A 16,364-nucleotide genomic window follows, 5' to 3' on the forward strand; every position below is an offset into this window, starting at 1 on the left:
AGTTCAATAGTCAACCACACACTACATTAAGTGTGGATGAGTTCTGTCCTTTGATAGTCTATTTCTGAAACAATTAATTTAAAAAAATTTTTAAAAGCCTGTCACTGCCAAGTGGAATTGGGTTGCAACAAATAGCTCCTTCCATAAGTGCATGATCTTCTGAAAGGAGTGAATTGGAATAAAATTTGGGATCTGCCAACAACAAGTAAGGAGAAAATTAAATTTTGAGTAGACAGTCAAGTGTCTGCCACACATAGCAATTGTAAACAAACTTTCTAACATTTAGCTTTCAGGATTTTCCCCACTATAAAGCATCAAGGTATCTATCTATATCAAGTTCTTCAACTTATGTATTCCTTTCTAAAGAAAGGATTATATGTCTCAGAAATACATCATTTCTGTATGGAGAAACTCAGAAGGAAATATGAGAATCTCAATTTGTTACATTTTTCAGGTGTCACATTGCATTCCAACAAGTGTAACCATACATCCCAGTTTTACCAGAACTGTGAGAGTTTATGTGTTTGTGACAGAATAATTATTAAATAACAATGACTTTTACTCTCAGAAGTGTCCTAGTAAAAAAAAAAAAAAAAGAAAGGAAGAAAATAATAGGCAATAGAAATTGCCTTAGAGGAGGCACAAGTTTTCAACTTAGCAGACAAAACTTCAAAGGTAAATCTTGTAGTTAAAAGAAATAGTTAAACATTATTGTAAATATGTTCAAAGAATGAAAGTAAATCATGTTTAAAATATTAAAGAAAAGTACAATCACAACAGTTCATTGAATTAAGAATATCCATAAAGAGATAGAAATAATAAAAAATAATCAAATGGAAATTCTAGAGTTGAAACACAAAACAATGAAAATGAAATACTCACTGGATGGGCCCAACAGTCGATTTGAGCTGGCAGAAAAGAATCAGGAAATGTGCAGTTTGATCCATTCAGACTATACAATCTGAAGGACAGAAAGGAAAGAAAGGAAAGATAAAAATCAACAGTATCTCAGAAAAATAGGGGACACCATTAAGCACACCAAAATATGCAGAATGGGAATATTAAAAGGGGTGGGGGGGGTCGTCTGAGTGACGCCATGGTTAAGAACTGGCTTGGGACGCCAGAGGACCCCGGTTCGGATCCCACATGTGAGGGCCAGTGACACTGCCCTCTACAGCTAAGATGCCAAACAACAGCTCAACCTGGAGCTGGGCTGCCGTGAGTCGCCGGCGACAGCTAGGCTGCAGACCCTGTGGCAGTGGGTTGCCATGGGCTACCGTGTGTAGCCAGCAGTCAGCATGAGCGGCCAGCAGCCGCAGTGAGCAGCTGTCCAGAAGCCGGCGACTGATCTGCCTCGCCCGGGAAGAGTGCAATGATGGTGCCAACTTGGGTCAGTGAAGCAACNCCTCCACAACTAGACTGAAGAACAAAATGACAGCAACTTGTCTGTTCCCCTTCCCCCAATTCCCCAGCACTGTTCCCATCCCCCCAATTCCCCAAATAAAAATCTTAAAAAAAAAGGGGGTGGGGGACAAAAACAAATATTGGAAAATGTAATGTCTGAAAGTTCCCAAATTTGATGAAAAACATTAATTTACACATCTAATAAGCTCAATAAACTCTAAATAGAGTAAAATCAAAGACATCATCAGCCAGGCATATCATCGTCAAAATGATAAAATCTAAAAATAAAGAGAAAAATCTTAAAAGCAGAAAAGAAAATGATTTATCACGTACAAGGGTATTTCAGTAAGATTAATAGCTGATGTGTCACCAAGAACAATGGAGACAAGAGGACAGTGTGATGACATATTCAAAGTGCCTAAAGAAAGAAAAATAAAAAGCTTTCAAGCAAGAATCCTACATGTAGCAAAACCACTTTCTAAAAGTAAAGACAAAAAGAAAGATATTTCAAGATAAACAAAGGCTGAAAGAATTTGCTGCTATTAATAGTAGTCTTCCTTGCACAAAATACCAAATGAAGTTCTTCAGACAGAAAGGAAGTGACATCAGACTCGTTTGAATGCACATGAAAAAACAGAGTGCCAGTAAAGGCAATTATGTAGCAAGTACAAAAGATAGAAGACATATGTCTTCTTCTTTCTTCTCTTGATTTTTTTTCAAACAACAGCATGAAATAATACCTATAAAATTGAATTTGGAGGCTTATAGCATAGATACAATATACTTAACAATAACAGCACAAAGAAGTGGGGAAGGAAGGAAGCTATAGACGAGCAAGAAAGTTACATCAGATAGTGACTCAAATCCACAAGAAGAAATGAAGCGTACTGGAAATGGTTAATAAAAATTTTAATATTAATACTTTATAAATATATTTTTTCTTCTATTAATTTCCTTAAAAGACACAGATTGTATAAAATCATAATTATAACATTGCACTGTTGGATTTGTAACAAGAGGGAATGAAACTATAGTGGAGCAAATTTTCTATATCTTACTGGAATTAAGTTAGTATAAATCTGAAGTAGATTCTGATAAATTAAGTTGTATGCTGCAATTCCTAGAGCAGCCACTAAGAAAAATAAAATTACTAAAAAACATAGTTTAAATTCAATGAAGGAGTTAAAATGTATATTATAAAATATCCATTTAACCCAAAAGAAGGCAGTTAAAAAATAAGAACAAAACAAGATAGGAGATATAGAAAACAAATAGCAAAATAGCAGATGTAAATTCAAATATATCAATAATAACATTAGCTGTGAATGGACTGAGCAATCCAATTCAAAAGGCAAAAATTGTCAGATCTGTCCTGATTTGGACAATAAATTATGACCTACCTAAATGTATTACAGTTTTATTTGGTTTCAATGTCATTAGTAAGCAAAATTCATACTGGAATGCCAGTTCTAATAATATATTAGTAGGAGTTTCTCAAGGGCAATTTTAAGGAATTTTGTCCACAAAATTGGTATTGATTTCGTTTTTGAGATATATATTTTTATACTTGGACTCAAGAACTAGAAGTCCAGGGCATTGAATGGGTCATTTGATGGGGATATTGATGTCAGCAAGACAATTGTATGAGTTGAGGTAGCAAGAAAGACTGTAAGCCTGGTGCCAAACTATCTGTGAATGAATGATAGCATCTATGAATTTGAGGTGACAAAGACTAGAAGTAGAGAGCAGTGGAGTCAGTAGATCTTTTACACTTCTATGGTGAATACCTGTCTTTTTACTGGTTATTATATTAGGCATTCAAGTAAAAACAGAAAAATAAAACAGTCCCTGCCCATAAAATGTAATGGGGTAAGCTGCTTTATAAAGAAATTAGTGCAATACAATGTTAAAGGTATTAGAATTAAGGTAAGCTCCAGGATCAAAGGAGGGGAAAGAATCAGTCTACCTGGGGGATGGAGTGGTCCAAAAGCCTTTAGAAGGAAAAATAACATAAAAGTTATTTGTTCTATCTGGAGGTTAATTCATTGTGATATTTTATTTTTAGAAACATAAGATAGCAAAAACCCAGATACTAAAGAAGCTGTGAAAACTACAAAAACTGATGGTGGCTATTCAGACAAGGGTGAAATACGATGGAAGCTGGGGTTCAGTAGCAATCTCCAGCCCCAGTTCTGACAAATGGGGGCTACCAGGGATCTAAACTAAGTGGCAGAGAGATCCAACAGTTGGGCAGCGATAGTCAGAAAGACCCAGGTATTAGCAGGTATTTGAAAATCTAGGCAGTTTTGTCAAAGAAGAATAGGATAGGGTGACTGACAGAGAAAAGGCAGAATTCCAATCTCATCTGTGGACTGATCTACTTGGCAGATAACTGGGAAAAGAAATGCAGATTAGAAACTAAACTAATGGCCTTTTTTGTAAATCTTAGCTTGACTGCCCATTATCTAAATAGGCACTGCACAGTAGCTGGGGCTCCATTTTCAGGTTTATCACCCATTGTTGATTCTTGTCTGAATCAAATCTTACTATCAATATTGCAACATAGTGATAATTTGGCTTTAATTTTAAATTCTTTAAATAGTCAGGAGAGCGAAAGTGACTGCCAAAGTGAAAAAAATACCTTATTAGGGAAACCATCCATGAAGTGGTCTCCCTAATAAGACATGTGTCCATCTGACACCCTAAAACAACTCTACATTATTGATTACATTCCCCAAACTGTCTTTCATATCCCCGTGGCAATCCTGTGATGACCAATTTGTACTTCTTTTTTATTATTATCAGTTTCAGGTATACAAAATAATGTACTAGTTAGACATTTACACCCCTCACAGCCTGGCTTCTGCCATCACTACTGCACTGAAGCTGATCTTATCAATTTCACTGGTAATGACAACATTGCTATCATAATGGTTACTTTTTTTGGTCTTCTTATTGCCTTCTACCAATATTTAAAATAGTTATCAGATTTTTTTTTCACTCTTTCTCCTTGGCTTTCATGGTATCTTGGCTACTTCTTCCGTAAGACTTTATTCAAAGCCCTCTTCTCACTCTGCAATCCCCGTCTCAATGTAACATGCCCCAAACCGAACTCCTTATCTCCCAACCCCCACCACCTGCCTCTTTACCAGTCTTCCTATCTCAATTAATGGCAGTTACTCAAAAGGGAAAACTATAGTTATCTAAGATTCTTCTTCTCTTAATTTGCCACATCTTGTGATCCACTGATCCTATTGATTCTACCTCCTAACCTTGTAGAGTCCATTCACTTTTCTCTATCACTATTGTAATCGCCCTAATCTAAACTATTGTGAATTTCTATTTCAGTCATTTCCTACATCCTTTCCAGCTTCTGTCCAAACTATCCTCCATATGGCAAACAGGTTTTTTTTAATGCAAATCTGTTGAGTTAATCCCTTACATATAACTCTTCAGTTGCTTACTATTGCCCTTAGAAATAAGAATACACCCATTTCAATAACCTCACTCTACTCCTGACGCTCACTTCTTACATCGAGATGTACGGTGCTTCTTCTAGTTCTTCCATAGACTATAATCTCTTTCTCTTGGTTTTTTAATGTACTTGTTTCTCTTCCTGAAACAGTCTCTCCTCCTCTACCTTGTCCTCTAACAAATACTTGCTTTTTAAAAAATGTATCGGTTCAGAAATTATTTTCATCAAGAATCCTTCCCCACCTGACCCACACACTCCAGGTAGATTCCTCTATCATAAAGTTTTATTCTGTCTTGCGTTGTCAAGCCTTCCTTCCCTTTTTTTACTGTATCAATCTCATGATATACAAATGTGATTATATTTCCTAATTGATTATAGCAAAACAAAACTTTAGTAATATCTCTGGACCCACTTCTACCACCAGCTACCACATGATTTCTCTACTCTATTTTTAGATCAGTGGTTCTCAACTGTGGGAAAATGCCCCTCCTTCCTTCCCAGAGGATAGTCAGCAAAGTCTGTAAATATTTCTGGTTGTCAAAACTGGGGGATAGAGGTGTTGCTAGTATTTAGCAGGTAGAAGACAGAAATTCTGTAAACATTCTCCAATGCACAGGACAATCCCCCACAAAGAAGAATTATCTGCCCTAATTTGTCAATAGTGCAGAGGCTGAGAAACCCTGTTTTAGAGTAAAACTCTTTAAAAAACGATCTCTATTCCACATCTCCAGTTTGTTTCCTCATTCTCTCTTGAACCCACTCTAGCCAGATGTTTGTTCCCACTCTGCCACCAAGTCTGTCCTTGTAAAGACAATCCAAGATCCGATGGTCAACTCTCAGTCCTCATCATATGTGACTTATCAGCAGCATTGGCCACAGAGTTAACCTTTGCCTCCTCCTGAAATACTCCCTTCACTTAACTTCCAGAGCATCCAGTGTCCTCCATCACCCCATTTTTCTCTGATATTACTGATTGTTCCTTTTCAACTTTGACTTCAATATTGGAATGTCCTGGGATTCTTTTCTTCCCCAATTACTCTGCTCTGTTGCTGGTGTCTTTCATTCTCATGCCTTACATACTGGGGGTGCCAAAAAAAAATGTAAACACATGACTTGTATTCATCTTCTGTTATCAATATATACTGAGTACTACAATTTTAATAGTTTTTTCCTTTCTTAAAATGCATATACATATTTTTGGCACCCTCTGTACAATCTATACATTAATGACTCCCAGATTTATATCTCCATCCTGGAGCTTCCTGTTGGCCTTCTCCAACTATCCATTAGACATTTCCATTTAGATATCTAAAATAGGTATCCCATGTCCTAAATGTAGCTTCTGTTCCTCCTCCCAGGACTACTCTACTTGCAGCCTTTCCAATGTTAGCTACTGTCAACTCCAATTTTCTAGTTGTACAGGCCAATTAATCTTTCAATCATCCTTGCTTCCTTTCTTCCTCTCACATTTTACATCTAACTGTCAGCAAACATTGTTGGCTGTTCCTTCAAAATGTATATGGAATTTGATTAATTCTCACAGTATCACTGATGTCATCTAGGCCATACCACTGTAGGGGAGAAAGAAACCTTCCTCTACTCTTCTCGGTTCTTCTGGTTGGCCTAATAATCAAATGGACATGAGATAGACTAATGAGAAAATAACCAGATTTAATCACATACATATGTATGAGAACCTCACATACATGAGAGTATCAGAAACCCCACATATATGAGAGTTCAGAGACAGAAAGTTAAAATGAGTTATATATAGCATTCTGAGCTAAGGATGACGTAAGCCCCCTTGGGGCTTCAGAGAAGAGGGAGGTCATTTGCAGAAAGATAAGAAGAGCAGATGTTCAGTAATTAGATGCTTGCCCTGCCCTACAGATAGGTCATAAAAATTTATCTCTGGCAATAACTCTTATTATGGACAAGGTCCCAAATTTAAATTCTTTAAGGGAGAGGTAACAGTTTCTTTGGAGTCTGTAGGGTCTTGATTGCCTTCAGCTCCCAATAATTCACATGCCAAGGAAGCTTGTTCTGAACCTCTTCACCACCCTCATCTTTCACCAATATCTAGGTTCTAGATTATTGCAACAGTCTCCTTAAGGATCTCTCTGTTTTCATCTTTACTCTCATACAACTAGAATGAGCATGTTACAACATAAACTAGATGCCATTCCGGCTCAAAACTCTCCAAAATCGTCCTTTTCACTCAGGGTAAACGCCAGTCTTTACAATGGCCCACAAAGCCCTATACAACTTGACTACTGACATCATTTTCTCCTTCTCTTAGCCTCGCTCCCTTTGTTGCAGCCATACCACCCTCCACGCTGTTCTTTAAACAGGACAGGCACAGTCCCTGTGCAGGGCCGTTGCACTGGGTATTACTCTGCTTGGAATATTCTTCTCCAAATACCCTGTAGCTTTCTACCTTTTCCTCACTTCTGTTCTTTACTCAAATGGAACTTCTCAGTGTGAAATTCTCTGACAAGACTACTTAAAACTTGCAGCTGCCTTCTGCCCTGTCCCCTTCCCTGCTTTATTTTTTCCATAGGGATAAAGTATCTCCTTATCTGGCACACTGTAAAATTTATGCATATATGTTATTGACTGTCTCCTCCTCTGAGAATGAAAACTCCAGGAGGACAGGGGTTTGGTTTCTTTTTTGTGTGTGTCTGTTTGTATCCTCATTGAACTCAAGCCTGGTGCATAGCATGTCCTCAGTAAATATTTTTTGAATGAATCCATGAGTGAATGAATAAATATCACCCTTCATAAATATTCATAAGATGAAACTAGCCATAATATCAGTTTTTTATTGCTCTGTCAGCTATACTATTAATTATATAAAGCCTACATGGTTAAAATCCACATGCACACTTAGGGCATTAAATGTTTACTTAAACAAATTACCCTTTTTTGGCCTTCTGACTTACTCAGGCTATTTGCTGGACTGCATTAAGTAAGCTTATCTTCTTTCAGGCTTCAACTACTACTTCAGTGTCACTAACTTTCCAAATTTATTTATCACAACCAGTCTTGATTTGCATTTGTATTTTCAAAAGCTTACCGTATATTTTCATTCAGTTGTTTATACTTCAAAATCAACATTTAGAAACTCAAATTAACTTAACCAAACTCTCATATTGACTTCAAATAAAAATAGACACATGCCCAAACTGTTTTTTTTTCTCTTACTTTTTTTTTAAAGTCGGTTATTTGCTTCACCAGCTATTCAGATGATCAAGCTAGAAATGTTGGAGTCTCCCTTGCTTCTTTCCATTTCATATTTTCTTCATATAATTGATCTCTGTGTACTGTTGGTTTTACCCCTGATTCTGTCTCACATAAATCTCTCCTTTTCTATGCTTTCATGTATCTGGTGAGGAATTTGTGTGAGTTAATGCAAAACCTTCTTAACTGGTTTCCCTGCTTCCTGTTATTCTAATTCATTCTTTGTACTATTGCCAAACATCCTCAGAACCTTCAAGGAAAACATTCAAATTTCTTAATATGTCACAAGACTGTTTAACTACTCTAGATTAGAGTAGACAGGGGTTTTGCAGATAATACTTAATATATTCATTCAATTATCCAAGTTCCTGGGAATCACTTCATATGGCAGACTTCACCCATGGAGTGGCTCAACCCTTGGAACAAGTTGGCCCCAAATGAAGCAGCTTTACCATTCTTAGACATCCCAGATTTGGGAGTGGGGTTGAGGCTTTTTGGAGGAAGTGATAAGTTTACCCAGGAATAAGAAACAGGCAAAATAGATTATAGCACACTTGGATAACTGAAATTACTTGTAAATATATTGAATATTTTTAGATATATAAAGATGATTTCAGGGTCTTTAAGTTTCCTTTGAGAGGGGTGTGAACTAAGAAGAGAACTTAGAATATAATCATTATCATGCATGCATGTGTTTTTCTGTCTGAAGCACTGTTACTGATAGACCCTTGGAAGATGAGTTCACATCTTTGTGGGGACGTCTCCCATTTCTAATACTCTAGCTTTCTTGTGACTTGCATCTTTAAGACATGCATACGCTGAAGCCCAGAGAGATACACACTTAGTGAACTCCATCAAGGGAATGAACCAAGAAGGAAATCATATTTCTTTATTACCCTTATTAGTCACTTTGCAGATCGCACTTTGAATACATTGATGTGCTTCTTATAATCTGATGAAGCCTACAGATGAAATATTATTCCCATATTATAGACAAAGCAACTAAGTTTCCCAAAGATGGAGCGATGTGGCCAGGATCACAAAGCTAACAAAAATTTCATTTACTCTTCTTGCCATTAACGTGTGAGGTAATGATCAAGTCTGAACTTTAAAACTAGGAAGGGATTAGTTAGAATTAATCTTAGTAAACATCTTAAGGCGAATTGAGTTGTGTCTTGGTCTGGAACCTACAGTTCATTCTTTTTTTTTTAAGTATACATGGCAGCATTCCAAAGGGCCTCTACAAAAATCAATTTAATCTTGTGCTTTCTCTTTCTATTAAAATTTTCTAGCTGTACCTGTGTTTCTATACTTTCATTCCATCATGAGCTGCTTACAGACAGTGATTAGATGGCATTCATCTCTGTCTTTCTGACACTGTATTTCTGCCATTTAGGCAGAAAGTACTCAATAAATATTTATTAAATTGAGTATTTGAAATTCACATGCAGGAAAAAATGCCGAGTGCCTAAGTACTGTTTATTTTTCTCTTATCACTAAATGTCAGCTTTATTTTCTCCTTTCTCTGCTTCCATTTCTTATAAAAAAAATTTGTCAATGTAAGAAACATCTAAACCTGTAGAGAATTTTTATTAGAGTTTATTTGAGCCAAACCGATGACACACGATGCCAGGGAGCAAGATTTCAAATGCTCTGGAGAATAACAGTTTTGTAGCTTCTTTTATGCATTTGAAATTAAAGAAGTGACTTAAGGAAGACAAGAGAAATAAATGGGTTGGGTTACAGGACAGTTAACAAGAGTATGTGCTGTCTTGAGGGTTAATACCCCCATCAAGGGGTTAATTACTTCTGGCATTTAAAGGTGTGTTAGCCTAGATGCACTAGAACAATGGACAGGCCGGCTTAAAACCTTTCACTAAAGAAGTTACAGGCCTGGGGGTGTGACTGCCCACCATGACCTGCTGCCCAGTTAGGAATTTATGATCAGCTCACCCTGTGAGGTTACTTTCCACACAACGCCCTTTTTTCATCCACAGGTGGAATCAAAAACTCAAATGAATATCAACTTTGTTTTGCCTTAATTATGTGAACTGTGGAGTTCATCACTTAATCTTTCATCTTCAGGTCTTCCTTTGATTTTTCGAATTTACTAAAACGCAAGGATGCCAGCAGATTGCCACGATGCTGTCAACCTGAGCATCTTTCGTTTCTTTCGTTTTCTGTATCCGTGCTTTTGACACTTTTGTACGCGCAGCCTCTGGGGACAGGCTGCCCCGGGCAACAGGGATTTGCTCCTGAGGCCGAGGGGCAGCCACGTTTTAGGGGGCAGAGGCAAGCGGGGCCCACAGTGTGAGATTCCTGGCGGTGATCTTCAAGTTTACGATCCAGGTCTAGGAAACTCAGCTGGAGCCCAACTCCGCCTTCCCTTCCAGCCTCCAGGCTCCAATTGCAAGTCTAAAATTGAGCTTGGCTGAGCGCTGGGTGGAGCGCGCCAGGTCACGTGACCGGTCAGGCGCCCGCCGGGACCCGCCAGTACCCGCCCTGCTTCCGCATCGCGATCTCGGTCGCACAGCGTCCCTCTGCACGTGGCGTCACTTGCTGCCGCTGTCCCTCTGGTCCCCGGACCCCGCGGCCCTCAGCCATGGCACCCGGCCAGCTCGGTGAGCACTCGAGCGCGGGCGCCATCGGCGCCGGCGCCCCCCAGCGCCCTCACCCGGGCAGTAGCGGCCGCCCGGCGGTAACGCGGGGAGCAGCGTTGTTGGGGGGGCGGGAAGGTTGGAAGGCCTGGCTGCGCTGCAGGCCTGGAGGCTCCCTTCTGCGGTCAGGTGGCTGGCTGGGGTCACATCCGGCCCCGGGTCTAGGCTTGGGAAGAGGTGATGATGGCCTTGAGATTCGCGCCCCTCCCCTCCCCCACATAAGGCCTTGAAGAACAGAATGCATTGCGAGTGATGAAAAATGCCTTCTGTTTCAGCCTTATTTAGTGTCTCTGACAAAACCGGCCTTGTGGAATTTGCCAGAAGCCTAACTTCTGTTGGTTTGAATCTGATCGCTTCTGGAGGGACTGCAAAAGTGCTCAGGGATGCTGGTCTGGCCGTCAGGTAAGGCACAACTGAGTGTTTTAAGTTCAGTCCAGTCAGAACGAGTGTGATCACGTTCCCCAGAAAGAAATGCATTCCAGGCACTGTGAGTAAAATACCTTAATTACTCCTCCCAGCAATGCCCTGAGATTGGTACACTACTTACCCACTCTGTAGAAGAGGAAAGTGAGTTTCAGAGAGATTTAATACCTTCTGCTCAAGTTTACAGAGTTTAGGAAGGAGCAGAGCTCGGGATTAGGAACCTGGGTGTCATCATTTCAGAGCCCGCCTTTTCAAAGGCAGCTCCTATAACAAATTAATTTAGGCAGGCTATTGGTTTTGCAAGACAAACTCAATTTGATGATTCACATGATCTGTTTTGACTGGTTCTTTAGTAAGCTGTTGACGTCATTAAGATTTCAAGTCTACCTCTCTTCTCTTAGCATTTCTGGTAACCATAGGAGAGCACATATCTGTATTTATTCCCTCATCCATAAGCTGTGCATTACCTGGCCTACGTGATGGGAAGAAGGAATGAGCAAAAGCTAAAGCAGGCTGCAGTTCGGACCTCACGTTGCCGGCGTTGTGCTTTTAGGAGAGGTAGTAACGACTGAAAGTTAGAAAATGAAAAAGGCCGTAGGACAGCTGTAATAAACTGCAGTGGAGAGCGCATATCCACTCCGAAATATGTTTTAGAAGAGGATTGAGGGATCCCTCTGCTTTTGTTGCCGTGTGGAAAAGTTAGCTACTTGCGGTCTAGATCCATGTGGAGGTAAATTATTGCCTTTTTCCTCTTGTCACCCTGCCCACTGTAGGCAGCACACAGCTTCCCCAAATTTGACAGCTCATATGCAATAATGCTCTAGTTTATTTATATATAAATGCTCTATATGTTCCAAAGTCATCTTGCAGCATCCCTCTGACGGGGTTTTCATGAGAGCCCCATGGGAGACAGGATGAGAAAGCAAAGCCTAAAGTCGTCTTTCCATTTTCCCATGTTGAGTCCTTTTCAGGTCGGACCCTCCAAATTAAGCAAGGTCCTCTTCTGTAGCCTCTTTTTTCCCCACCAAACTTTGTACTATGGAAACATTGCAGACCAAAAAAAAGGCAGAAAGCTATAGTGAGCACTTAGGTTGCATACCCATGTCCCATTTAAATACTTACCAACGCTTTAGTCTTGTTGGATCTGTACCTCTGCCTACCCCTCGATTACTTCCGCTATGGCTATGTCTTTTTTAAAAAATTTGGAACGTAAATGTGTTTCTCTCCAGTTAACATGAGACTGTTAACACTTTTATATATAGATGAACTAATGTAATCCTTACAACAACTTTTTGGTGTGGGCAGTAAATACTTCCATTTTATAAGAAAATTGAGGCACAAAGAAGTCCAGTAACTTATCCAAAATTAACACAGCCAGTAAGAGGCGGAGCCAAGATTTTGTAGTAGGAGTTACCCCTGAGGTGTGAGGTAAACTGATGAGATTTCAATTGATGAATACACAGCAGTGAGCATGCGAGAATTATTCTGAAGAAGGCAGCTGACATACTAATTCTTAACTATAGAGGAGTAGCAAGTTTTTAATTACCCAAATGGTGGTTAATTCTAAGAATAGATCTGCCTTCTCTTCTTTTAGCAATTAACCATAATGTCACCAGTTTGTCAGTGTATAAGTCCTTGATCAAATACCAGTCATTTGCAAATAGTCCTTCTTAATAGGAATGTCTACCCAGGAAATTGTGTGTCCTGTTTTAGAATTTGCTGATTTAGGATGTTTATTTTTTTTACTATAAAGGCAGTATGTGTTAATTGTAGAAATTTGAAAAATGTGGAAACCTTTAAAGATGGTAGTAAAATAAAAATGGCTTCCATTTTTTAACATGTTGATGTGTTTCCGCCAGTGTTTTTATAAGCATATACTTTGTTTCATAGCTCATAGAAGATAGTTTTGCTTCTTGCTTTTGTTCATTTAACATATTGTAGGCATTTCTCATGTCATTAAATTTGCTTGTGATTTCTTCCAGAGAGAGGGTTCATGTCAGCTTGGTGATATGGATCGATATTTAAATGTTTTCTTTCATTTGGTTCTTTATCATATTTTGCAATCATTTTTCCAGCTTGCGTTTTTTCCCTGTAAAAGTTTTTAATATTTACATAGATCTATTAATCATTTGTTTAATGTTTTGAACAATACTCCTCGTGTACTTAATTTTGGTGCATCTATGATTTTTTTTTTTAGATGCTCAGACCTTTGATACATTGAGAATTTATTTTTGTGTATGGTTAACCAGTCATTCCAATACCAACACCACTTTACTAAACAATCTTATTTCCCCACTCATTTGATTTGCCATCTTTGTGCTGTTTAATCATAAAACTAGATTGTTGTTTTTACTTTAATCTCTTTCTGAGATAAGGATATTTTTAATGTTTTTTGTTATACACTGTCAAATTACTTTTCAGTTGAATTTGTTTCTTAATGATATGTCATTAGTATGGCTTATGATTCAATTTCTGAATTCTGAAATTTCAGGCTTTGAAAAATCTCTCCAAATGAACAGTAGATTTAATGTTAGAAGATTCTTTGGAATTGTGTGAAATGTAAAATGACAATTCAGCAGAAAGAGTAGCAGTATTCTATTTATCTATTTTCAGAGATGTCTCTGAGCTGACAGGATTTCCTGAAATGTTAGGGGGACGTGTGAAAACCCTACATCCTGCAGTCCATGCTGGTAAGTGGTTAGTACCTTCAGTTTAAAACAGCCAGTGGTTTCCAGGAATATTTTAGTTGACTGCTTTGTAGAACGGACAAGGAAAAGGCAGGTCATAAGCTCAAAAAAAAATTACCTGTGAGGGTATATTGGTTTTGTAACATTTGCTGCTAAATGTCATAATATGTTAGAACCTGTTTAAAATCTAGTTTGCTTTATATGCAGTGAATTGATTCTTTTCCTTTGCTTGCTATTAGTCCTGACCTGATCATTAACTTACAGTAATAGTTCCCGCTGGAGTTAATGAAAATATTTAGATTTTTATGTGTGAAAAGACTTTATCATGATTCAAACTTTATAAGAATCACAGTGTAACTTTCAAAGTGCTTTACTTTGTTCATTCATCTGAGACAATGAATTGCATGTCAACTAAAATGGTGAGACACATGTGCATAGCTAACTTACCAGTTACAATAAAAATTGGCAGAATAAAAGGGTGTGGTGCTAAGAATCAGGCAAGCCATTTACTTAAGGGAGCACATAGATTAATGGAGCTGGCAACAGTTATGTGAAAATTCCTTTTACATTTAGCTGCTTAAGAAAAGGGGAATCAGGGACTGATAAAAAAGGTTTTCACATATACCAGCTAATCTTATTTTTTTAACTATGTGTTTGGCATTCTTAATTAAGCAATGTGAGAGGCTTTAACTTGAATGCTGACACTATATTGGAAAGAAGTACCTTATTCTGACTTGTTTTTGAACTAATCCTTTAACTTTGTTCAATTAGGAATCTTGGCTCGTAATATCCCAGAAGATAACGCTGACATGGCCAGACTTGATTTCAGTTTTGTAAGGTAAAAAGTCAAAGTTGAATTTTTAATACTTTCAGGATCAAAGGTATAAAGATCAAGTTTAGCATTAGGTTTTATTTCCTGAGTGTTCACTATGAACACTTATTGAGTTCCTTATGTGTGATGTTGTGCCTGTTAGCATTTTGGTTTTGCCAAGTTTATATTACCAAAATAGGTACTTAAACTAAAAACAACCTTTGCTTTTTTAGGAAGTTATGATCTAAAGTTTAGTACATACAAGCAACTTAGTTATTTGCATAAAGACAGTTCATTGTTTTTTTTTAATATATGTAACAGCGTTATTCAAATATAATTCACATACCATATAATTCCCCAATTTAAAATACACAATTCAGTGGTTTTTAGTATATTCAGAGTTGCTCAGACATCACCACAGTTAATACTAGAACATATTCATCATCTCCTTTAAAATAAACAAACAAAAAATATCTGTTAGCATCCATTCTTTATTTTGCCTAACACCTTTTAGCCCTAGGCAACCGCTAGTCTATTTTCATCTCTGTAGGTTTACCTACACTGAATATTTCATGTCAGTGGAATCCTGCAATTTGTGGTCCTTTGTGACTAGCTTTTTAGCATATTTTTAAGGTTCATCCATTTTATAGCATATATCAGTGCTTCAATTGCTTATTGCTGTAAAATAATCCATTGTATGGGTATGCCCCATTTTATTCATCTGTTCCTCAGTTGATAGACATTTGGATTGGTTCTCCTTTTTAGATGTTATGAATAATGCAGCTATGAACATTCATGTAAAAGTTTTTTGTGGACAGATATTTTCATTTTGGGTATATAGGAGTGGAATTCCTTGGTCATGTGGTGACTATGTTTGACCTTTTGAAGAAATGCCACAGTTTTCCAAAGTGCTATATCATTTTACATTCCCTATAGCAGTATATGACTCTAAATACCCTAGGTAAAGTGGCCACATTCCAAAAGGATGATGTTCTCTGTGGCCTTGCATTTTATCTTTCTGCTAAGCTTTTAAAAAGCTTTTTGATGGCTTGATAATATAATGGGTAGCTAAGGTTACCCAGGCAGCAACATTATAATATGATTTAGAGGGAATAATGTGTATTGAGAGCGCCTGCTGACTAAAACCACTTCTGTTTACCTATGCTGTGCAGTAGTGGGAGATTCTGACTTTTCAGCATAATTTTTTAGAGTTCCAAACTGTGAGGCTCACAGATTACATTTTAGATCTTTAGGGGTTTTGGTCATGTTACTAGCTACTGACTTATTTTTTCCTAGATAGCTGTAAACCACAGAAGTTGAGTTTTTTGTTATTTTTAAAAATATTTTATTGGGGAATTGGGGGGAGGGGAACGGCGTTGGGGAATCGAGGAAAGGAAACAGACAGATAGACAAATTGCTGTTTTGTTCTTCAGTCTAGTTGTGGAGGATGTCGCTTTACTGGCCCATGTTGGTATGATCATTGTGCTCTTCCCGGGTGAGGCAATCGGTCACTGGTCATTGGTCGGCCACTCACTGCGACTCACAGCAGCTCTCGCCTGCTGCCAGCCACTCACACTGGCTGCCAGCCACTCATGTAGCTCATGGCAGCCCACTGCAGCCCCGCTGCAGCCTAAGTCATCGCAGGCGACTCACAGCAGCCCACCTCC

At 38.2% G+C, this 16,364-nt stretch overlaps 1 protein-coding gene across 1 annotated transcript in view; it reads left to right on the forward strand.

The window, feature by feature from the left end:
• The first annotated feature begins 10,606 nt into the window (after positions 1–10,606).
• Positions 10,607–16,364, forward strand: part of ATIC (5-aminoimidazole-4-carboxamide ribonucleotide formyltransferase/IMP cyclohydrolase) — a 49,115-nt gene continuing 43,357 nt past the window's right edge. Inside the window, exons 1-4 of the mRNA XM_019638194.1 lie at positions 10,607–10,740; positions 11,052–11,178; positions 13,813–13,889; positions 14,658–14,724. Of these exons, the coding sequence (XP_019493739.1) occupies positions 10,722–10,740; positions 11,052–11,178; positions 13,813–13,889; positions 14,658–14,724 (290 nt within the window). The 5' untranslated portion in view covers positions 10,607–10,721. The remainder of the gene's footprint in view (positions 10,741–11,051; positions 11,179–13,812; positions 13,890–14,657; positions 14,725–16,364) is intronic.

Source organism: Hipposideros armiger, unplaced genomic scaffold, assembly GCF_001890085.2.
Source record: "Hipposideros armiger isolate ML-2016 unplaced genomic scaffold, ASM189008v1 scaffold_38, whole genome shotgun sequence".
Classification (NCBI taxonomy): domain Eukaryota; kingdom Metazoa; phylum Chordata; class Mammalia; order Chiroptera; family Hipposideridae; genus Hipposideros; species Hipposideros armiger.